Source organism: Meleagris gallopavo, chromosome 19, assembly GCF_905368555.1.
Source record: "Meleagris gallopavo chromosome 19, MGAL_WU_HG_1.1, whole genome shotgun sequence".
Taxonomy (NCBI): domain Eukaryota; kingdom Metazoa; phylum Chordata; class Aves; order Galliformes; family Phasianidae; genus Meleagris; species Meleagris gallopavo.
Window position 1 is genome coordinate 2,999,239 of NC_139422.1, and position 22,987 is coordinate 3,022,225.

Below are 22,987 nucleotides of genomic sequence, written 5' to 3' on the forward strand. Positions count from 1 at the left end.
GGGTGGGCAGTGCAGAGAGGAATGCAATGTCACAGATACAACAAGCAGATTTCTCTGTGAATAGTAAACACTAAGCATTTCCCCTTGGCTTGCAAGAGAAAAAATCTTTATCCAAGAGACTTGGCCTTGTTCACATTGCACAAGTCTGTAACAAATTAATGATCAGATCAGTTCTAAAAGTCCGAAGCATGGTTAGCTGGCACGGTACCAAGACAGAATCTTGAGCCCAGTATTGCCTTTTTATCATGGTCTCATTTATTATTTCACACTGGAAAAGGAACTTTCTTCTGGACCCCTACCAATGCCTTCATCACTTTGTTCTGATTGGAGCTCTGTGGGCTGTAGTACCAAAGTCTGCTGTCTCCAGTTCAGGTGCTGCTGAACGTGCGTGTCCCTGAGCCCTCTGTCCCCATCCCACTGTGATTTTCTGCCCTCATTTTCTCCTCGTGCTCTGGTAGGAATGCAGCCACTGTGCAGTAGGCAGCATATGGTCACGCGGTGGAGAAAACACCACTGTGAACACACACAGCAGAAAGCCCTGCTGTGTCCCTACAGCTCAAGCATGTTTGTTGTACCCAGAAGAGATGAAGTTGTCACAGCCTTGTTAAGAAAAAAACAAGGAAACCAAGCTGTTGTATTTATAGGCAGAGCACTAGCATATCACCACTGGCGGAGTGAATAGGAACATGCCTCCTGTTATTGGCTGGGCCCTGGGGAGATAACAGTGTGCTATTTACTTCCAGCAAAAGGAATTTTTGCTTTAGCTCAGCTGGTTGTATTACACCAGCGCAGGCACATGGGGTTCATTGACCTTTTTAATCATACATGTTGGGAAAGCCTTTGTTTTCGCCAGGAACAAGGCAGACTTGCAGCTTGTGGAGGAGCACCTGACTTGTCGCTCTGGGGAGGTGAGATGGGGCAGCAGGTCATCACTGTTACCTAGCGGAGTGCTTGAGATGAAAATTAACCCAACATCTCCTCTAATCACCGCGTGTAATGATCACTGGTGTGTAAACATGTTTGGCTTCATTATCTGCGCAAGCACTGAGCCTTAGGGGGTTTTGTATTGATGAAAGGAGCACCTTTCTTTACCCAGATATCTTTCAGAGTAGGTTGTGTGCTTGCTGGTGTTGTGCAAACTTTTCATGTTGTTGCTGGGTACTTTCCTGATTAATCAGAGTGGCATTTGTGTTGGCTTCTCATCAGGAATGCCATGAAAGATACGTTTGAGTGCAGTATGCAGTAATGTACAGAATACATAAGCTGCTTGTTTGTTAGCCATCCCCGTTTCTCATAATTACCTGATACTCTCAAAACACTTGAAAGCATTTTAAGGATGTATTTCCCAATTTAAAACGTTTTCTCATCCTTAGCTATCTCGAGACCCATTACTCTGCGTGGCTGTATTTCTGCCTTAGTTTTGCTCAGCCTGTTTCCGAGCTCCACGTTTCTCACTGTGGTGCATCTCAGCCATATCTACTTATTTACTCTTATTTACTCTTGGAGGACTGTTTATGAGCAAAAGCTGGGGTGGACTTTCTTGATATCATAGGGTTCCTTCTGCAGGTTGAACACCCTGTTTGCACAGTTCCTTAAGACATCACCTGTTTCTTGTTCTTTAGGAGCAGGACGTATGCCCTTGCTTGTTGTTTTGAGGTGGATCTTCATTACATGCTCATATGAGGCTGCAGAATGGCATCATTCTAAGGGAGGAGAAAAAAGTTTGCAGAAGATTTGTTTTGAACAACAAAATGCTTACAAATGACACGCTCTTGGCAAACAGATACACATTTGAAAAATGAAAAGGTCAGAGAGCCCCCCTTCAAACAATCACTCTTTCTGCACAAGCCAGGCTGATAGACGGCCACTTCTACTTTCCTGGCAGCCACTCTTCAGTGCAGATTAAGAAATATTCACAGTACTGACAGCATCATATTTAAAGCCAGAGAGGACTAGTCAGCAACATCACACCAGCACAGAAATGCGAGCGCCAGCACAGGGTATTTTTACAGCTTGATTTCTAATCTGACATCCTCCACAGATCCTCAGTACCTGTTATCAGCTGCAGGAGGAATTCAGCAATAAGGGCTGTGCACGCTCCCAGGCCGTTATTTTCCCTCCTGCTCTTGCAGTGAGTTTGTAAACAGCCTCTCCTTGCCCTCCGCCGTGTGTGAAATATTATCGGTGTTGATGGACTGGTTGTGTGGGGTTTTCTGCAGCTCTGTTTATTTCTCAGGGCTTTTCTTGTGCTAAAGATTATTGATGCTAGCATTAAGTCATCAGCTGGTGTACACTGGCAAGGACTACAGAAAGGCAGTAGCTCTGGGCAGATTTATACTAGCTGAAGGACAGATCCAGTCGGCATAAATAGGCAGACAAAGGGCACTCCGACTGATCTGTTTTGTGAATAGCTGCCACTACTGGAAGTCCCCTGGGACTTGTTTCTCCAACCAGTTCCTACCCAGCCAGGGTCAGGCTTCTCACCACCAGCAGGAGGGGGAGGATGTGGCCTTCTTACACCATGTAAAGCACTCCTGAGCCTGGCAAAGCGTGGGCTCAGAAAGCCAGCCATTGGTCTCCATGGTCAATCCCAGCTTTACCACTATCAGTGAAGATCCATCAGTGAGGGCTGCTAATTAGGAATGTGTGGTGTGTGGGCACTGTAACAGGATGGCTGTCCTGTTCTTGCTGTGGCGTTGGTGGACTCAGTCTCCATGCTCCCACTGCACACTGGTTGGAGCGACATGGGAAGAGATGCCATTGCTGCCTTCCTCTTGCTGGTGGCCTCTCCTGCCTCTGGAGAATGGCTTATCTGTAGTTTTCTCTATGGCCTTTATAGCAGAGGAGCATAGGAAGACACTGATGGATCTTTAAGTGGCTTATTGATGACCTTTCTGTACCTGTAACAGCAGCATGTGATCAAGACTTGAAAGTTGGTGCTTACATTGGTGATCCAGAGCAGCAGCCCCCCAGCAGCTTTGTCTTTCATTGTATTTCCTCCCAGATGCACAGAAGCTGTTTAGTTCAAGTCACTATATATATATATATATATATATATATATATATGTATGTATATGTATGTGTATATATATGTATATTTCTTCCTATATCATTGTCAGTACTGGCTTTTCCCTGTGCAGGAAGAACTGCACATCTTAGGCACAGTTAATGAAAAGGGGGCTCTTTCCTGAGGCTGCTGGATGCACAGATCCTGGGATTCATTTTTCTTCCCACACTAACACACCCTGTTCTCCTCCTGGGTACCCCACAGGGGCTGCTGTGAAGTAAGAAGCTGTGGAAGAGGATTCTTATTACATCTTTCCCACAAATAGAGGCCCCCTCCTGCCCCTATTGCAGTTCCCACAATTGCACTTATCTAGACTCACTGCAACAAAGAGTCTTCAGCTGTCCAGAGAAAGATGTCAGGAATTGCAGTATTCCTGAACTTTCCAACAAAAGGAGAAGGCGAGAGCACGAAAATATTTTGAATACTGGAAGAAGTAGCATGGCAGAGCAAAAGCTTCAAGGCTGGTAAGAAAATACTGTGACAAAATTGAAGAAAAAAATGATGAAGTTCTCTGCCACACAGTTTTACTTTGACTAATAAATATAACTCTGAAGATAATTCCCCAAAGATCCGGCAAAGCCAGCAAATAGGGCAATCTTGAAAAGGAGTGGGGAGAGAGGAAACCTGCAACTTTTAATGGAGAAGCCATTCCTTTCCTTTGGGGTGATCTTGCTGAGAAGAGGGAGGGTGTCTGTCTGTCGGCTCTGCAAGTGGCCCTTTTTGAACTTCCCCATTCACAGCCAAGTCCTGTTGCTCTTCAACGGTAAAGGGTTTTATTGTGGTTGGTGGAAGAGAAAAAGATCCCCATTTTTAATAAGATGATTTGCTTCGCAAATGTCTTTGTTATTTATAGCCGAGCCAGGCTTTGAACTGCTGATCTCTGGAGGTTGAGTACAAAATCCCGCTAAGAAAAACCATTAATGGAGGAACCATGAGTGATCAGAGACCAGTTCTGGAAAAAGATGAACTGGACACTGCACAGGCTGTCGCAAGAGGAATGTAGCTTTGCTGTACTTGTCTGAGCACATTTCCAGTGCTGGCTCATGCACCATAGTTCAGAGAATTTCCAAGTCAAAAATTAGTTCAAGGGAGCCCAAAACTGAGTCTTTCTTTCAGCCGTCCCGCAGATACTGCAGAGCCTCCTTCACCAGGAGCTGGGGAAGGGCATCCCTGAGCCCAAAGCTCAGGTGAGTTCAGCAGGAGAACTCTGGGGAACGCACCTGCCTTAAGTTATGGTATATTTCATATCTTTTCAGTGAATACAGATTAATTAAGCCTTTTCACAGCCACATTCTCTGGTTTCCAGTCCATTTAATAGAGTTGAAAATCAGGGAGCAGAAAGTTAAAGCAAGTGTTTGAGTATTGAACCTCGCTTTCCCTAAGAGACATTGCAGGCACTGGGCACTGTTAGGCCCAGGTGTCCCCAGGACCAGGAAGTTCAGGAGATCTTGAAATGGCATTGCTCATATCTTGGATAAAAAGAATACTGCTCAGGGCTGGCTGAGAGCCGTGTCTGTGAGCACAGACCTGAAGGGGGTTCTGGGATCAACACATCCACTGCGTTTTAGTTCTTTCAGCCACTTCACATCATCGTGTTTGTGAATTAACTGGATTTTATCCTCTCAGTTTGGCCTTTTGTTCCCATTACAAAATTACTGGAAAACTGTCCCACCAGCTCCTTGCTCTAATGCTAGAAACCTTGTTTCTCACATATATTACTGGGAAAGCTGCAATCTTTTTTGCCAAACGAGGTGATGTTGTTTGCCTGGGGAGCTCCACTGGTCCTTCTTCACATGTTTGCATTGCTGCTTTGCCTTGTTGGAGGATGTGGTCCATGCAGAGGGTTTGTGCCAGGGTAAGGGATGCTGCAAAGATGTGTGCTCACATCTGTGCTGTGGCTTCTGCTCAGAGATGATCTCAGCTTTCTGAAGAAAGAAAAACAAAAAGAAAAAAATATGATAGCTTGACAAAAGACCCAGTTACAGAGAGATGGCTGAGAAAGAGTGTTACCCTTAAAGGCAATCCAGAGCTGGCTGAAGAGCAGGGGATGCTGCCCATCACCTGGCTGCCTGTTCCTGCTGGGAATCACAGTGGATCCCTCTCAGCCCTGCATCCCATCTTGCAGTGCTCCTGTGCTCATGGCAGTGGTACCAGCAGACCCCATGCCTGATGTCGTAGCCTCTGACTGATTTGTGTAAGGGGAGGACAGAGAGAACACAATGAGATGTCAGAGGAGATTCCAAGCAATTTTGCCAAACACTCAAGGGATTTTTTTTTCTTTCCGCTCCCCTCCCCCACTAGTTTTTAGAATAATTTTTCAAGAGCACATATGCAAGTCATCTAAGGGGAAAGAACAGTGAGTACCAGGGGCTGGTACACTGTGTTCCCTTTGTGTACAGTACAGAAAATAGATAAAAGAAACAAAGGATGATGCAGAGAGCAAAGCAGTGATCAGTACTCTCAGAGAGGTTCGGTCTGACCTTTTCAGAGACGAAGGTCAAACCAAAAATCCTCAGGTGCCGGAAATTGGTGCTGCCTCTTCCCAGGACCAGAAGATGTGTACCATTAACTAAAGGAGAGCAGAATTCCATCCCATTTTGTCGTTGCTAGAGGTGAGGAGAAGAAAGGCAAGAAAGGAATATTGTCCTGGATAATAGTAAAGGATTATGTGCTTCTTTAGGAAGTAACTTACCATTTTATGATCATATCTGCTGTAACCCAGCCGCCCACCCAGATTACATGCTGTAATTGAAAACAGCTCGGACCCCCCGGCATCAGCGAGCTGGAAAGCCGGACCCTGCAACCACAGCGGTGCTCGTTAGCATGCACTGCTCTGAAAGGAGACCCCCCCCCCTCCTCGGCCCTTGCCCCTCAACCTGCCAGTCTCTCTGTCTGCTGCTGCTGCTCACCATCCTTTAGATGCAGAGCATGTCCAGCCATAAGCGTGGGATAGCTCTCCTGCATCCCATCCGGGTTGTTTGTCTTGGGTCCCTCTCCATTCAGAGCAGAATGATTTTGCATAAATGCATCGACACGTCTGCTTTGTTCATGCATGAAGGGTTCTCGGCATTTCTCATCCCACCCCCGCCCTGGCCGTCCTCTCTCTACCCCCCTGGCATGTAGCTTCTCCAGCTTTTGCATGATTTCCCTGTGCAACAGCAAACAAACCTGCCTGAAGGATTGCCAGTCAATCAAGCACAGTTAAATATACCCACTCAATTATTTTGGATGGAATTAAAACATGATTGGAAGGAGAGGACGGAAAAGCGTGCAGGAGTGAAACCATAACGTCCTTTACTATGTAATTTGGTTTCATGTTCTGCATGAAAACATGTAAAATATGTAAACAGAGCTCTCCAAGATTGTAATGTAGCTACAAAGCCACAGATAGACAGGCAGGCAGGGTGCTATTCTTCAGCAGAACGGAATGCCATCCTCAAAACCACACGATCATTTCTTTAAGCCTGAAAGTAAACTTTCTCATGCCAGTAGCAGGGAATTTATTTTTTCTTTTAAATGGAGGATTGTCTGCACTACTTGTTCGGAGTACTGTAGGCATTTTCGCCCACATTGTCATGAGAGGCTTCATATTTTGAATACCACTCAATTTTGGGGTGTTCATCTCAAGATGCCTCTAAAAGGCATGATTTTCAGATGACAGTGCTTATCCAGCCCTGTCCTGAAGGCATGCCATGTTAGAAAGTCCCTCAAGTCAATCCCTGTTTCCCCACCTGACTTTCAAAAATAAAAACCCTAACCACTTAGATAAACTCTTGTGTTGCTTCAAGTTCCTGGAGCATGCTGCCTTAGTTGGAGCCATAATTGCCAAGGAACCCCAAATTAACACTCTTCTTTTGTAAAGATTGCCCATGAAGTTTAAGAATCACCATTTCCTCTGAGGTCTTTTCAGTGGTGAATCTGGTAAGCGGACATGATTCACCCACTTTGTACGTGGCTGTTTCCATGATCAGTGCTGCTACCTATGCCCACATGTATCTGCTCCCCAAGAGAAGCCCTCATTTCAGCAGAACATCAAGGTGCCAGCCGTGCTAGTCACTGCTTATTCTTAGCATTTGGGGCAGAGGTTCTTGTTGTCCCGTGCTTTGGTAATTAACATCACAAGTCCCTCTTCTGACACAGAAGCTGAAGCATGACTTGGGGATAACTTAGTCAAGGTTGCACAGGGGATGCAAGGCAGGTTTGATCCTCTGTGACCTCGTGTGTCCCTGTCACTTGCCCACAGCCCCATCAGCCCTCAGCTGGGCCCCTCTTGTCCTGGTGGAATGGTACTTTTGTGCAGTTTAGCTTCTTAAAAAATAATTATAATGAAAATCCTATGAGGGCAGGCAGCGCGAAATTCCAAGATGTGTTTGGGTGTTTAGCTGGGGAAGTCTTGGTTTAGTATTTCTAAACCAATAGCCTTAGATCTAGCTGCCACTGGATTCCTAATGAGCAAGGTGCTTCTGAAGGGCCTATTTAACCCCTTCTCTTCATCTTTCTCCATCCAAATGTATTTGAAAAGCTGCCTTCTAGCAAAGCAGACCTTTCCCTGAGCCCTGCACGGTGTTCACACTGTGACCTTCACCTACTAGAAGAGGAAGGCCTCGCTGTATGGAAGCTTTCCTTTGTCCTAGTGGTTGTTTCTGGTGGAAAAGTCTGAGACCTGGCAGCTGTGAGTTCCTGACAGGTGATGAGGCTAAGGAAGCTGTGAGCTTCCCACGCAGGTGATGCTTGTCCTTCAGTCACCACGGCAGCTCAGTGAAAGCAACTGCGACACAAGTGGTTTCCTGGTTTGATCTGTTGGAGCTCGGGGTTCCTCCAAGCAACCAGGTCTGCACTGGAGTTAGAGGGAGGTGGTGGGCTTCCCCAGACATCTCCACCCATAGCTCTGCATGGCTGCAGATGTGCGTGGACTGGAGGAAGCAACGGTTCCAGCTCACCCTGAGAAATGTGACTGTGTGGCAGCAGCTCCATTACCTCAGCATTCCCATGAGAAAAGCTCAGGTAAGCAATTGGGAACCCTCTGATTTGCATACCACAGGCCATGCCTTCCGGTATTAAGCAAAGCAAGCTGCATACTGGTTTAATCTCAGCTGGAGCTGAGGAGATAGGTAGGGAACCCAGGGGCTGGCTGGAGGGTAGGTGCAGCCAGCTCCCTGTGCCGACACAGCCTGCAAGCCCTGCTGCAGCCTTCGCCTTGCTGCTACACTTGGAGCCTCTTCCCAATGCATCATCTCCTGAGATGTGACCAATTAAAGCCTGTTGACAGGCCGGAGCAGGCCTCTACCCTTGGGATTGGAGGCATGTGGATGTCTTCATATAGGGGAGGCCAACGACATGGTGTCTGGTCGGGAGCACAGCAAGGGACAGCTGAGCTGAACTGAGAGAGAAAATGAGATGGGGATGGGGGGCTTGGCACCCTCAGTTCTTCTTGCCCGGGGAAGTGCTTTGTTGTGAAGGTTGTGTGTGGTTTGTGCAGTGTGTTTACATGTCCCTAACCCTAAACAAAGCTGAAAAACACAACTTTTAACTCTGGAAACAAAAGTGCTGGAAACCCCTAGTTTTCTGCACATGAGAAAGTTTTGTTCTTTAAACACACAGATGTTTTCAGATGAAAAATCACTCTTTTGACCTTTCCTGTATGCGATCATGTGGTCAGGGCTCACATTAACCACTGCCTGGCTGCTCTCTGTGGCCGCAGGCAAAGCTCAGCAGTGTCCTCATTGCTCCAGTGGCACCTGTCCCACACCTCGTGGCAGCTGCTGCCTAGGTTTTTATTCCTATTTGTCTGTCTTTGTATCAGAAACGCTGCCCGAGTGCTTCTAGGCATCTCTGTGTGCCCATACCCTGAATAGGTGAAGCTGAAGTTTTCTGGGATTTGTTGTTGTGGCTTTTGGGGCTTTGTCCAGCCAGCTGCTTGCTTTCTTCATTGGAGTAAATTTATGGGACCTGCTTTGGGTAGCAAGGAGGGAATACTGTGGAGCAGACTGTAACAAGTTCGGTCCTGCTTTGCCTTGCAGGAGTGCCAAGCTAGCAAAGCTACAATGGATCCAGTGAGTCAAATCCACTAGCACAACAATAAAAAACTACACTGAAGATCCTCCCAGTACGTGGCATGCATTCTGCCTTTAACAGCTTGATTTCTTGGTGCCAGCTGCTCTCAAATGAAATACTCCCATCAAAGGAAAAAAAAAAAAAAAAAGAAAAAAAAAAAAAGCCTTTTGCTGTACTCCTCAGTGGTGAAAATGTATAGGATGGGATTGTTTTCCTTCACCACAGCCCCCCCATGGGCAGCCTTGGCCCGTTGCTCTGTGCAGCCCTTGCTGCAATGGAGTGGGATGGTTCAAGTGAGAGACAGGCAGTTCTGGAACCCGAGCATGCAGCCAACAATAATGTTCTGGCTACTGTATTTGTTTAACCTCACTCTCCAGTGGATGGATATACAGTCTGCTAAAGCACTTATCAGTCTATAATGCCTTCACACGTTGGTGAGCAACAACGTGGAAGTTGTAGACAGAGCTTTTGCTGCAGGTTGGAAGTGTCAATTAACTTTAATGAGACTGATGTTTGCAGAAGTGGAGTATGAGGTCTTGTTTGCTTGCTGTTTCTTCATGCTGTTTGTCCAGCAGGTTGCGTTTGGCTGCTGTTTCTAACAGTGGATGTATTTAGAAGTCAGAATATAATAGGAGAGTGCAATTCAGGGCTAATTCTTAGAATTAATCATTCTAGGTGAAACCCTGGCAGCTCTGGGAGCAAAGTGCTGCTGTTTGAGAGCAGCACCTGCATGTCCTGTTGCTGTGCTGAAGGAAGAGCAAGCTCGTGGTGTAAATAACTAGGAGCACATGGCAGGAAAATGGTTCAGTTACACATTCATGTGCCTCCTATAAGACTGTGTTCTGTGTTGCTGTGCACTGTGAGTTATCATTTGCCTTTGCACCCATTCAGTGTGCATTGCTGAATAGCAAACGAGGCAAGAGCAAGTGCTAATTGCCCCCTTGAGCTCCAAGTGCTAGTATATACTTGTGAGCCTGTGCAAAAGATGAGTTGATCATTAAATCCCCTTCTTTTTCTTGCTCTTTTGCTGTAGTTCCTGGCCCTGGCTCAGGTGATGTGTTTGGAATGATCCTTTGAACTAAGCAGAGATCATCTGGTTAGGGTTTTGTTGTAAAGTTAAAACTCCGTATTGTTTTTTCCACAGGTCCAGCTAGCATCCTCCGTATTTTGATTACACCTGGCTGGATGTCAAAGCCAGTGTGGGTTTGGGAGAGGGCCAGTCAGAATTGATATACAGTTTTTTTCAGGTATACCATGTGTGATTTTGATTTTTAACTCATTTGTTTTAAATGAAGTTTGCTTTGAGTTTGGAGATAACAGAAATTCAAAGGAGAGCTTAAACAGTGCAGGACTGCATGATCTGAACTACATTGCTTATAAGGACTCTTTGGAAGCGAAATAACTACATTTTTTTGGGGAGAGCTGAAGTTAATAACACACGTTGGATACACATGCAATCAGGGCCATCATCTGATGGAAATCCCTGCAGCTCTCGTTTGCTTTCCTGAAATTAAGTCAACTTACATGACAAAATAAAATAGCCCTTGCATCTCCCACTCATTTTTGAATGGGAGCCCTGTGTTACATCCAGTACTCTACTCTGAGAAATTTCCCTTTGGTAATGAACACTATCATTTTTTACTGTATAAGTAGAGGAATTTATCATCCTGTCACACTGCAAGCAAACTACAGATGCCAGCGTTGGTATTTCCACGCACTTAAAGGTCATTTCTCAATTAATAAAATATCCAGCCAGTCCTTCAGCTGAAAATTGTGGTTCTTTGTTAAGCAAACTGTAGTAACAGGCTAATTGAATGCCAGGCCTGCAAGATCCAGACACCATCAGCTGCTCCAGATTCAAATGGGAAGGAGCTGTGCTGAGGCTGGACACAGCAAGTAGCAGTGGGGCTTTATTCCATCCTGCACGAGACACAGTCTGCCTCTCAATCCCACCACCAAATCCTGTTCTTCATTACACAGGTAAAATGGACAGATGAGATTTCCCCTTATTTTTGAGCCAACTGAATCTGGGAGTAATACAGCATCAGTGTGTTACCTCGGGAGTTTTATCAGCTTCCAGTTGATACGGCTTTTCTGTTAATCACCTGCCTGCATGCCTTTGTCCTGGAGAAAAGCAACCACACTACAGTGTGGTTCATCTTTTGCCTTCCCACCTCTAAGTACCCCAACTAAACCAGGCAAAAGCAGACAAAGAGCACAAAATTTAGTTAGACTGCATTTTCAGACTCATTCCTTGCGACTTTAAAAGCACCACTACTCAACAAGTGTATCGCTGCAAACAAATCAGGCGCAGAGGACCAGGAGAGGTTTGGAGAAGCTGCAGTTTATAAATATCAGAAGTCAGGAAGAGTTGCTGTTTAGGATGAGTAGAAGGCAAGAAGGCTACTGAATGAGAGAAGACACAAGTTTCATGATTTTACACTTCTAGTGCGTGCTGCTGAATCTGTTTTGGATTTCTTCCTTGTTTTTACCATTACAGAGTGTTGTAAATCCATGGTTTCTGCACAGAAAAGTATTGCATAGATACTTTTGGATTTGGATAAAATAACTTTGAATGTTTTCCTTAAATTTAGGAGGCCAACATGAAATGACCCAATACTGACTGGAGGTGGAGGAGCAGCCATTGCTGGAGGTGTTGAAGAAAAGGGCAGATGTGGCACTGAGTGGCCAGGGCAGTCACAGGCATGGGGTGATGCTTGGACTAGGTGATATTATTGGTCTTTCCAACCTCAATGATTCTATGTTGGTCAGCCAGGTGTTGACTTGAATCTCCTGACAGGACAAATCTGGAAGAGTGGAAATACCATATCCAGAACACTAGTGAGGAAATTTGTCCTACAATCTGTCTGATTAGAACCTAGAAGAAAACCCTGAGCAAAATTTCTGAAGTCCTGTATCTCAAACTATTTGTGTACAATTTCCATCTGAGCTCTGTAGGCTTTAGAGGTTTGAAATAATCTTAGAAATTGGCTGATTTTTAAGGTGTTTGTTGGAACCCAAATGGTGGCCTTTTTAATGGTCCAGTGCTCCCTAATATGGGCAATTTCTCTTTTTTTTTCTGTAACTCCAACCCAATTCCCAGCCGAAATGAGGAGAGCAGTGCAACAGCTTTCAGAACAGATTGGAGATCTGTGCTGCAGCAGGCAAACTGGGGGTGTCCATGTGGCAATCAAGCTGCCTTGTAATACTGGGCAGTGAGCAGGCAGGAACGTTTCTGATATTTAGCAACCGCACCATCAGTGGGAAAAATTGACCTTAGATCTGCAAGAATAATAGCATGCTAAAGAATAAAACAGCTGGGTAATGGTCAGCTCCCATTTCTGGAGTGAAGAGAGGAGGTTTTCATCTGAAAGGGATGTGTTAAAATGATGCATGTGTCATGGCTGAGATGCTCTGGTATTTGTTGAGTTAAATGTAAATAACATTCTGCTGGGCTGAATGCTAAAAATTATAGGCTAATTAGGGTTCATTAGTACAGTTGAAATCTGTTCTTCAGCTGGATCTTCAAACAGAATGTCCTGTTTGTGCCTCCACAGATCTCCTGTCGGTGTGTGAGTGTTTCCATGTGCTTGTATGGCCTCACTTGGGACATTCTGTGCTCCACAAATAGATGCTACTGTGAGTTTTATCAGTGGATCCTCCTCCTGTTTGTTTTGGGGTTACAGTTTCGCAAATGGGACAAACCCACAACATTGTCTCAGTGCAGAAGTGGCAACAGGAATGGGGAGGGAGAGGCGGCAGTGTGGTGTTTGGGATACGATAGCCACGTCACCCCTTTGCTGTCTGATGGACAAACACTTGAGATGGCCATTCCCAGCCGTACGTAGCCTGTAGACATGGTCTGGAGAAAGCCCTGCCATGGGGAACAGATGGGTTTGGGGAACAGACAGATTTGCTGAGTTCAGGCGCCTGCGGGCATGCAGACAGGCACGTCCGCTTCCAGCACGGATGCCAGCACTGGAGCAGGGCAGCGTCCCAGTTTGAATAGCAGTTTTGCCTGTCTGCATTTAGGATTATTTTGATACAACGACGTGAGAGTTGAGAACTTCCAGTGTCTGCAGAGCCTGCGGTGTCGGGCTGTGCTTGCTCAATGGGAAGGACAGGGCCAGATGTCATTGATGCATGTTTAACCCACTCCTCTGGGAGGCATCTCTTTCACATGTATGCATCTCTTCATAACATCTGAGCACCTTTTTTGTGGTTATCATAGAATCACAGAGTGGCTTAGGTTGGTGTAGACCTTAAAGATCATCTAGTTCCAACCCTCTGCCATGGGTGGGGTTGCCAGCCACTGGGTCAGGCTGCCCAGGGCCCCATCCAGTCTGGCCCTAAATGTCTCCAGAGATGGGGCAATGGCATTTACCTTCAGGATACCTTTGTGATGTGGTGCAGTATCATTCTCACCTTACCAATGTGGGCTGGCGAAGCCCAGTGCCCAAGACCACGTGCCCAGCCCTCAGGAATGATGATCCTTAACATGTGGTGTGCTGGCAATAGATCCCTCCAACACAACATAGCATTTCATGGCAGCAATGCAATGAGAGGTAATGGCCTTAAGTTGTGCCAGAGGAGGTTCAGGTTGGATATTAGGAAAAATTTCCTCTCCAAAAGAGTGGTCTTGAGCAGTCTGCCCATGGAAGAGGTGGAGTGACTGTCCTCAGAGGTGGGAGATGTGGCTCTGAGTGACACGGTCAATGGGCATGGTGAGAGTGGGTTGGGGTTGGACTTGGTCATCTTAGAGGTCTTTTCCAACTTTGAACCTGTGAGGCCAAAGGCAAGCACCATTGCTCTGGTCATGGTGTTGGCTTACAGTGGAACATCCTGCAGTGCTGTCTGCAATCTACCTGTTACTCGTGGGATGGCTAGGCCAATATTCATAAGGCTGCCTTCCAAAATTTGGTCTTCAACAAATTTTCCCACATTACCTGGAGGGAAAAAATGTTATGAGGAAATGAAGCTGGTTGCAATCCTAGATGTTTTTTAGATGTGGCAGTGAACTGAGCGCTTCTGAAATATCACTTTTCCCTTCCTGCTGACACATTCTTTGGTCCCCTTGAGTGAGAGAAGGAAAACAGGAGAGGCGGTTTGAAGAACATGCTGTCCCTGTGATTGACAGGGGGCTGTGTAAATCAGTCAAAGGGAATCCTCCAGGCATTCCCTCTTGTGAGAAGATCCCACAGTGCTCTCTGGCCACGCTCATTCTGTCTTTCGATGTTTGTGTACAAAGTGTGTGGGTGGGAGACGAGCTGGATTAGAACCTCTGAAAGGAACAGACATAAACTTTTTTAATTGAAAGCAGCTTTCTAGGGAGGGGTATGGCATGGGCTTCCAGTAAGTAGACACAAATAGTCCCCAAATACTTTGGAACAGAGACTGGACTCCTATGGTTCTCATTGCTGTGTGGGGCTGAGAACCTGGATAAGCCCCAGTGAGTGAAGTTTTGAGTCTTGCCTGATTCCATCATTCTTCAAAGCAAATACTTTAGTGTGTGGTAACACCCTGAAATGAAAAGTACATCTATCCCTTCTTCCCTCCGCAGCTGTCAGGTGCTTTAACTGCTGTTTTTCATCATTGTTGCAAACAGGAGGATGTTAGAAAATAATTTATTTCTCCTAAGCCTGAATTTGTAGCCATGAGGAGAAGCGATGCTGTCATCCAGGCTATTGAAATGGACTGAGATGCTTTTTTCTAATCTTTTTGTCTCCTAGTGCTCCTTTCTTGTGTGTTTTCTTCCCCCTGCATGCAGCTGTCCCATACCGCTCAACTGTGCCTTAGGAGTGATGGCATGGCAGTAATAGATGCCTTCACGCTGCTGGCATCTTCTAGAGATGCCCTGGAGGCAGAGGTGTGAAGGGCTGTCTGAGCAAGTGGTTCTGACTTTGCTATTGTTCAATGATACTCAGTTGCTTGTTAGAATTGAAAAGGGGATGTGTTTGCCATGAGTAGGTTGTTGGAACCATTTATCTAACCAGGTTGTTATTAAAAATCTCAAGGAATATGTTAGCACCAAGTGGATTTGCTGGATAGCAGCTAGTGTAGGAGAGGCTCTCGAAGTCGCTCCTAATATCACGTCTGTTGGACATTCCCCATACTTGCCAATCATACTCTTCTCATGGAAGAACATTTTATCCCAGCGCTGTTTGGAATCCCTTGACTGAGGAGCAGTGGATCAGCCTCAGCAGGAAGGAGCTGGAATCAGAACACTCTCCCAAGGCTGCACAGCCTCCAACACAGGGCTCTTTATGCTCAGGTTTTTGCTGATAGTCTCAGGCAGAACCAGAAAGTGCTGGAGTTCATACACACGCACACAAATCAAACAAGGCATTTAGAAGTTATCAGAGATTTCCAATCCACCTCAGCAGGGGTTTATTTTGGGTTTGGTTCAAACTTTTGGTGAAGGTTCGGGTGAGTTTTTAATACAGGTTTTCACTCATCCATCAAGTGGCACTTAAAACACACTGAACGTCAGGAATCTTGTTTGTTTCAACCACCTTTTTGGAGCTGTAGAGCTGGAGGAGATATAACAACAAAATCACATAAAAGTAATGAGACCTTTGTTCATGTCAAAGAGCTCTCTGACCATATAAATTGCAGATGTGGGTAAGATAAATTCCCTAGCTGGAGAGGTATTAAAATAAAAAACACGCTCCCAACAAGAGACAGGCTGCTGAAAATGCAAGAAGGGAGAATTGCGAAATGGTACATGTTGAATTGCTGGCCTGGATTTCAAATGCCAAAGATAGTTTATGTAAAGCCTTGCTCTGCTGTAAAATGTAACACTATCCACTGGCTAGCCTCAATGAAGCTTGGTCACAGTTGTTTTAAAAAATAAATAAACTAAAAATCTTCTTCCAGCCCATTAAAGCTGATTTATGTTTTGCCCATAGATTCCTCTGTGCTGGATCTTGAGGGACTCAGATTATAGAAGTGATTACCTCACTCTTGGCCAATCTGGTTTCTCGTTCCCAGGCATCCCAGGCTCTCTTTGTATTGCACTGACTTTGCCTGTTGAGACCAAGAGGTCTCACACAGCTACCAAGCAGGCACAGGACTTTGAAAGATTAAAAGCACCTCCATTAATACCCTCATTATACTTCAAGGTTTTCATTTTGTTTGAATAATCAGGAAAATTGCTTATGGGAATGGCTGTAATGACAGCACGTCACCATCAGGTTGCTCGGTTAATTCTCCAGCCTTGGAAAGAAATCTCATAATGTCCCCCAAAGTACATGGCTTCATTTAGCACCTGATGTGAGTGCCTGTGCCCCAGGCTCCCCACGTCGCACACCCACCAGGCTGCCTGGGCCCCCCGGGTTGCACTCGCAGCTCTGCTGCCAGCACACTGCATGGCCATGAGGAATTGCCTCCCTCCCCATCAGTTACCCAAGTGATGTGGATGTTAGCAGGTACTCTTCTGATGAAAGCATTCTTGGAGTGCAGCTGTTGCCTTTTGGATTGTGCATCTTTCCTTTCTTGTTCTTCCTTGGGGAATGAAGACTATATGAAGGCAGTGGTCATGCATGTTCCCTTTTTTTTTTTTTTTTTTTTTTTTTCAAGCAGTATCACTGCATTTAGGGTAAATCCTACCATTTCTTGCAGCTTTGTTTCTGCATACTGATGGCACTGCAAGACTGTGGTACTTAAATTCAGGCATTCTCTCATTTGGGCTTTTCATCTGTGCCAGCATTTGGGATTCATCTACTCGTTCTTCACTGAAAAGAGGAATAATAATCCCATTGCTGCCTGCCATGGAAAGTACTGTAGATATAAGAAGATGATTCAAATTACAGAAACTAGTTAACAAAAAGAGAAACGAGTTTGCTGAAATTGGGTTGTACAGACAGGACTTTCCTGGCTACGCCTCTTTCCAAGTTTATATGGCCATCTGTGGCTTCCCTGGGGTTACAGCATGCAGGTTTAAATAGGACATTGCTTGAGTACTGTGGAGAGCATCTGCAGACTGTCTGTGCTTGGAGTTGGCATGTTCAGAAGTGGTCGTCACTTCGAGTCCAGAGGGAAGAGCTGCGGTCTGTTTGGGTGGGAGCAGAGCTGGGCTGCACGCTGTCAAGGCCCCTGTTGTACCAAATTAAGAGGGAACTGTTGGCTGCCATCAGGCTGCTGTGAGTCTTTTGCTCCTTTTTATGTTTCAGTTTTTCTCATTGAGGTGGAAGACCTGGAAACTTAACTTTTGAATAATTTCTTGATATTTAGAAATGTCACTGGTGTGTATTATTTTATCCTAGCAGTGCACCTGGACTTTTTTCCCCTGCTTTAAATAGTCACAGTCCTTTCCTGCTGACACCTACATCTGTTTGGATGTTTCTTTTTTCTCCCTCAGACGTGTCGCACGAAGGTGATTGACTTGAATGATGGTGTTTCTCAGTATGCCTGGTATCCCTGCACTGCCAACTTCCAGTACTCCCACATGGCACAGACCATTTTCTGGCTAAAGGTAAGAAGTAAGACTTGTGAACAACAAGCGTCTCTTTGCCTGCTTGTATGAAGTTACTCCAATAGACAGAATACCATGGGATGCCTTCCCAGGGCCAAGCAGCAACTTTCTTTGAAGTATGTTTAGTGGGAAATGGCAAAACAAAGTCTCTGAACACCATCTAGGGAGTCAGTGGTGAAGTCCATTCCTGTGGCAGGTCTAAGGAGTTTCTTAGAGGTTGCAGCTCCAGCTGCAGGGCTTTTTAACTCAAGTTTAAACTAGTTTGTGTAGGAGAGATTGGAAGAGAAGACGTCTCCGTGACCTGGAATGGGAATTGATCTTTTAAATGTTCAGCACTGGCTCTTTGTATTTTTTCAAGTACAGCACATCTGCACTTTTCTCCATTTAAACCTGTGTGGGACTTTTGTTTTCTCAGGCTTATTTTTCCACGCCGATGGTGGCTGCAGCAGTCCTTGTCCACCTGGTAACTGATGGGACCTATTACCTGGATCAGAAGCAGGAGACCATTGGTGTGCAGCTGTTTGACACCAAAGAGCAAAGCCACGATCTGGGTGAGATTGTATTGAATTTAAGACCCTCTTTATTGCTAGCATAATGGAAGCCCCTTCACAAGTTATAACCTGTACTCCTACTTAGTTTTTTCAAGGCCATACAGAAAGAACACTTGCTTAATGCCCCAAGACCTGAGTTTGACTAGAGTCTGTTGAAAGCAGTGGAACGTTTTGCCTAGACATTTCTCCATACTTCTCCATTTTCAGAAGAGTTTAGTTCCCATTTAGTCATTAGAATAAGATCACGTTAGTGCTTCATGCAGAGAACCCCCCCCCGGAGGGACATTTACAGTGATACAGATGAATTGCTGGTAGCAGAGAGAGGGACATTAACCCCATTTTGTGGCAGCTGGAGCAGCAAATGCTTCTGTTTCACAAGGTGTAGTTGGTCGGATTGCCCAGTCAGAAGGGGCTGCATCTAGCCCTGCTCACAGGGAGGTTTCCACAGCTGTTTAATGGTCTGGAAACTGCATCTTCTAAAGCTTCATTGTAATGCCTCCCATAAGCTCTGGAGGGGATCCAGGGATGGCTGCTGAGACAGCTGTGTGAGGGCCATTTGCTGGTGCCATTGTCCAGCGTAGGAAAATCATCATCAAGATGCTTTGATGCCTTACAATGAAAAAGCTTTATTACTCATACAGATTCTTTTCTTCCTGGGGTAACAACCTCTTCATAAGAAACATCAGTTCACCTAGGCCAAAATGTGCCAGGTTTGATGAAGGTCAAGCAGGGCCCACATGGGCTGGATGAGAGATGCATTGCCTCAAGCCTGTGCCTGGCGGAAACTATGGACCTGCTAGTCGTGGTGAAGTCCCTGGATGGACCATTTGTACCTCTACTTCGAGGACAAATACCTGGGAAAGTTGTGTCTCGTGCTCTGATTACATCTGCATTTGAGCTCGAGGACCAAGGAGCTCTCCCTAGCTTCCAGCTCTGTGCGCAGGGTAGGGCTTGTGAAGTTCTTTTCCAGCCTTCCTTTGCCCTTTTATGCACTGGGAAGAAAGCTGACAATGCCATCTTGAAAGCTTTAAGGAAACGCAGACCCCTCCCCCAGCTTTCTGTGCGGCCAGAATTGTGTGGTTTCAACAAGCTCAGACTCCCAAAGAAGAAGGGACACGCACAAGTGAAAGGTGTTGGGTGACTGTCCAACGTAATATGTAATGTTGGTGGGATGTAGAACAAAAAGACAGTGTGTGTGGTGTCTCTTGTCAGAGAACAAAGAGAAATTCAGAGCAATTGTGCAGGTTGAGTCAGAATAGCTCCCAGTTGGCCAGAGCCCTGGATTGGTTTTTATCCTCCATTTGCAAAACAGTGGCACATAGCTCTTTCCCTCTGAGAAATAAATGACGGAGACACAAGCATGCCAACAAATACTTAATGCAATATTTTGTAAAGACACAGATTATAAGAGAAAGAGAACAAGAAAGAGGAGCAAAGAGGAAACTGAGGGTGAGGTTACGAAATCCTGGATGAAGTTGCAACATGGCTTTGGCATGGTTTAAGCCGATGCCTGCAGATCTCCCCGGCTGAGATGCTCCCTTCATCATGGAAAAGCCCCTCTGACCTTTTCAGGGAGGCTCTCCTGGAGCAGAGGAGAGGTGTAGGTAGGTTACCCAGTACTTTTCATTCAGGCACATCTCCCATTGCTGCTTTCACTGAGGTCTCAGTGCAGCACAAAGCCCTTTTCCCCTATGTTTCATCTGATATTTTTGAATTATCATGGCAGCAAGCTGGAAGCTGCAGCGAGATTCAAACTTTGGCATACACTGGATGCAGGATTGACTGTGGACAGTTGGCCAGCCCTAAGCAGTGGCAAATGACAAGTACAGCCTGAAGGTAGAAGCAATGTTTTAAAGCTTGGTCAGTCCTCAGTGCACTAAAGCTCACACCCACGAGCAAAGAGCAGTGTATCCAGAAGTGCTGTTTCCTCTCTGACCAGAACGAGTTTTTTTCCATGTGGACTCCCAGAAAATAATGAGAAACTTCTTTTGAGCTCTGGTAGGAGATGGAGAGGCTGGGATGCCAAACACCAGCATTGTTAATTCAGAGCATTTGTAGATACTGGGGTGCATTACAAGGGCCACTGAGGGCTCAATAGGTGGACACAGAGCTATGGGGGCAAACGTGGACAGCTCTCACTCCCCTGCCATGGGCCCCTGTGCTGTCCTGAGTGATTTTTTTTTTGCTGATGAAGTCAGGTTGATTAAATGAACCTGACTTGTTAAGCCTCTGTTTAAGTTGTTGGGATCAGAAAGCACCAGCAACTGCAACACAGCTCTGAGGTCTGGTTTGTTGTGGACACCACCTGAGTGCAAGGAATGAAACTGAAGTGAATAAACAGCCTCATACCATAAGGTCTTTTTTGGCTTTCCATCAGAGAAGGCAGAAACTTCCAAGGAATTTGGGAACTCAGGATTTCAAGTATTAACTGCACCTGTTTGTAAGTGAGAAACGTGCACCGTTCCACAAGGAGCTGATATCAAAAGACTTGTGGGAGGCAAGTAGACAGGGGGGTTATTTCAGGGTCAGATAAAGACCAAAACAATGAGAGGTTGGCTTTTTTTTTAATTATTTTTTTTATTTTTATTACAGGAAGATTGTTTTAAAGTAGAGGGTAGGAGATGTTTAAAGAGAGTGGTCAGAAGTCTGTCTTAATTCACAGGAAATCACTTTCTAAGGAGAAAAAAATGAAAACTTTTTTCTTTCTTTTTTTTCTTTTTTTTCTTTTTTTTTTTTTTTAAATTCCTCCCCTTTTGAACCAAGAAACCTGAACTGGAAAAAAAAAATAATAATAATAGTGATCCCTGAGCCAGTTAAACATGCAAATAGGATTTGTTTTATTTCAAAGTCGGGAGCGTATCGGGGTAGCCAAAGGGCCTGGGCCAAAGCCGTTGCTGGGGGAGCTCCAGCAATGTGAGTGGAGCCGAAGCCAAGCGGATCCTCGGAGCGGTGCCACGGAGCTGCCGGGGCAGGGCTTTGCTGTCAGCCACCCAGCCTGAGCCTGGAGGAAGGGGTGCTGAGGACAGGAGGCGGCTGTCTGTCCTCTCAGCTGCCCTCAGGTGCGTTGGGCCCGTGGGAAGTCAGATCGGGCTCTGCTGGCAGGTGGGGATTTCATCCTGATGGCCACCTCCTCTGCTGGAATGAGACTGAAAAGTCCCCTCAGCACCTCTTTGGTGCTGCTGAGCACCTCAACCTCTTGAGATGCTTTTATTTTCTTGAGATGCAATTCTTCTCACCTGTGAAATCCTCAGAGGGTCCATCACCCTCGCTCCTCTTTTCAAGACCATCTTTGCCCTTTTTAGGAAAGAGTGAAATATCCCAAGGCTGAAAACCATTAATGAAAAGCAAAACTGAACTTGGCATACAGGTCATGCAAAAAGGAAAAAAAAAAAAAAAAAAAAAAAAAAAAAAAAAAGGAAAAGTTTTATGTTGGGTGCTAATGACATGCACAGCTACAAACAAGCCACTGGTGCACTGCCCATGGTGCACAAAGCCACCCAGCCTGCCGGTCCCATTTGATGCACGGGATAAAGGCTCCAAGTGTCCCCTCCGACTGGTTTCACAATAGCTCAACTCCGCTTCCTCCGTGATGGTTGCTCCTGATTTAACGGAGCACAATAGAAATGTGGCTGTGGTCTAAAGAGAGTCTGCCGCGCTCACAGAGAGAATGGCAGCCTTTCTTCAGCTGTCTGCAGGGATATACTTCTGTGCTAAGCTCTCCGGAGCGATTTGGGAAGCCCCTCCAGGCAGCTTACCATAACTTTTCAGCTCTATAGGGCCATTCCTATGGGTGAAATGCTTCTGAAGTGCTCACGACTTCGGGAAGTGATTGTGCTCGATCTGACCCTTCCTCTGATCTTGTCTCTCCTCTGGCAGGTGTCCACGTCCTGAGCTGCAGGAACAATCCCCTGATTATCCCCGTCATCCATGACCTCAGTCACCCTTTTTATCACACCCAGGCTGTCCTCATTAGCTTCAGCTCCCAGTTTGTGGCCATCTCCGGGGTGGCCCTGCGTTCCTTCCACAACTTCGACCCCATCACCGTCAGCAGCTGCCAGCGAGGACAGACGTACAGCCCGGCAGAGCAGAGGTGAGCCGCCGGCCCGCGCCCTCACCCCCACCCACCGCCCCACACCGGGCGAGGGAGGGCAGGGGGGCACCGAGCCTGAACCCTGCTGACCCCTTTGTGCTGCCGCTGAGAAACTGGCGCTGTTCTTATTGAGCAGGATGGATGGGACATTTAACCCGTATAGGATACCGCTAGTGAATTATTTCCTCTTCCTTTCTCCTCCCTCCTTTATCCTGCGCTTGGAATTGGGGCCAGTTAACACCCCGTGCATCCCCCCGCTTGCAGCCGCTCACACGTCGGCCCGGATCTGGCCGGCTTTGTGCTGCTGAAGTGCTGGGGGGACCTCCCATGGAAGCGTCCGTGCGGGCACAAAGTGATGCCCTGCATCCTGCCTGGTGCTCAGCCCCGCGCTCCCAGCCTTGCGGTGCTCCCACGGCTGCGGCTGTGCCCTCCGCACCCCTCCGGATCCTTCCCGCGTTCTGAAAAGCTCAGTGGGACCCCCCAGGATGAAAGGTTTATGGCTGCCGTTTTATTCTTGTTGTTATTGCAGACACATCAATAGATCACCACCAACCCCTCTCGGTCTCTGCTTTACAGCATCCCACAGAGATGCTGACCTTTGGTGGCCTCTGGTGCGGCAGCTTTGCGGAGCCTTTCAGCGAAGCGGTGAAAAGAAGAGGGGAGAATTTAGCAAAACCCCTGAAAGAATCATTTTTTTTTTCCTGCTGTGAATTCCAAGTTGTGAGCGGTCGTCATAGCATAGCGGCAGCAAT

General features: G+C 46.3%; 1 protein-coding gene across 4 annotated transcripts in view; it reads left to right on the forward strand.

Moving 5' to 3' along the window:
* Nucleotides 1-22,987, forward strand: part of PAPPA (pappalysin 1) — a 359,398-nt gene that overhangs the window by 286,325 nt on the left and 50,086 nt on the right. For all 4 annotated transcript variants that reach the window (XR_014887326.1, XM_085239622.1, XM_085239623.1 and 1 more), the window contains 3 exons: nt 17,481-17,594; nt 18,010-18,145; nt 22,022-22,235. Coding sequence is in view for 3 of the 4 variants with exons in the window: in XM_085239622.1 (XP_085095748.1) it covers nt 17,481-17,594; nt 18,010-18,145; nt 22,022-22,235 (464 nt within the window). In the remaining variant the exon portion in view is untranslated. The remainder of the gene's footprint in view (nt 1-17,480; nt 17,595-18,009; nt 18,146-22,021; nt 22,236-22,987) is intronic.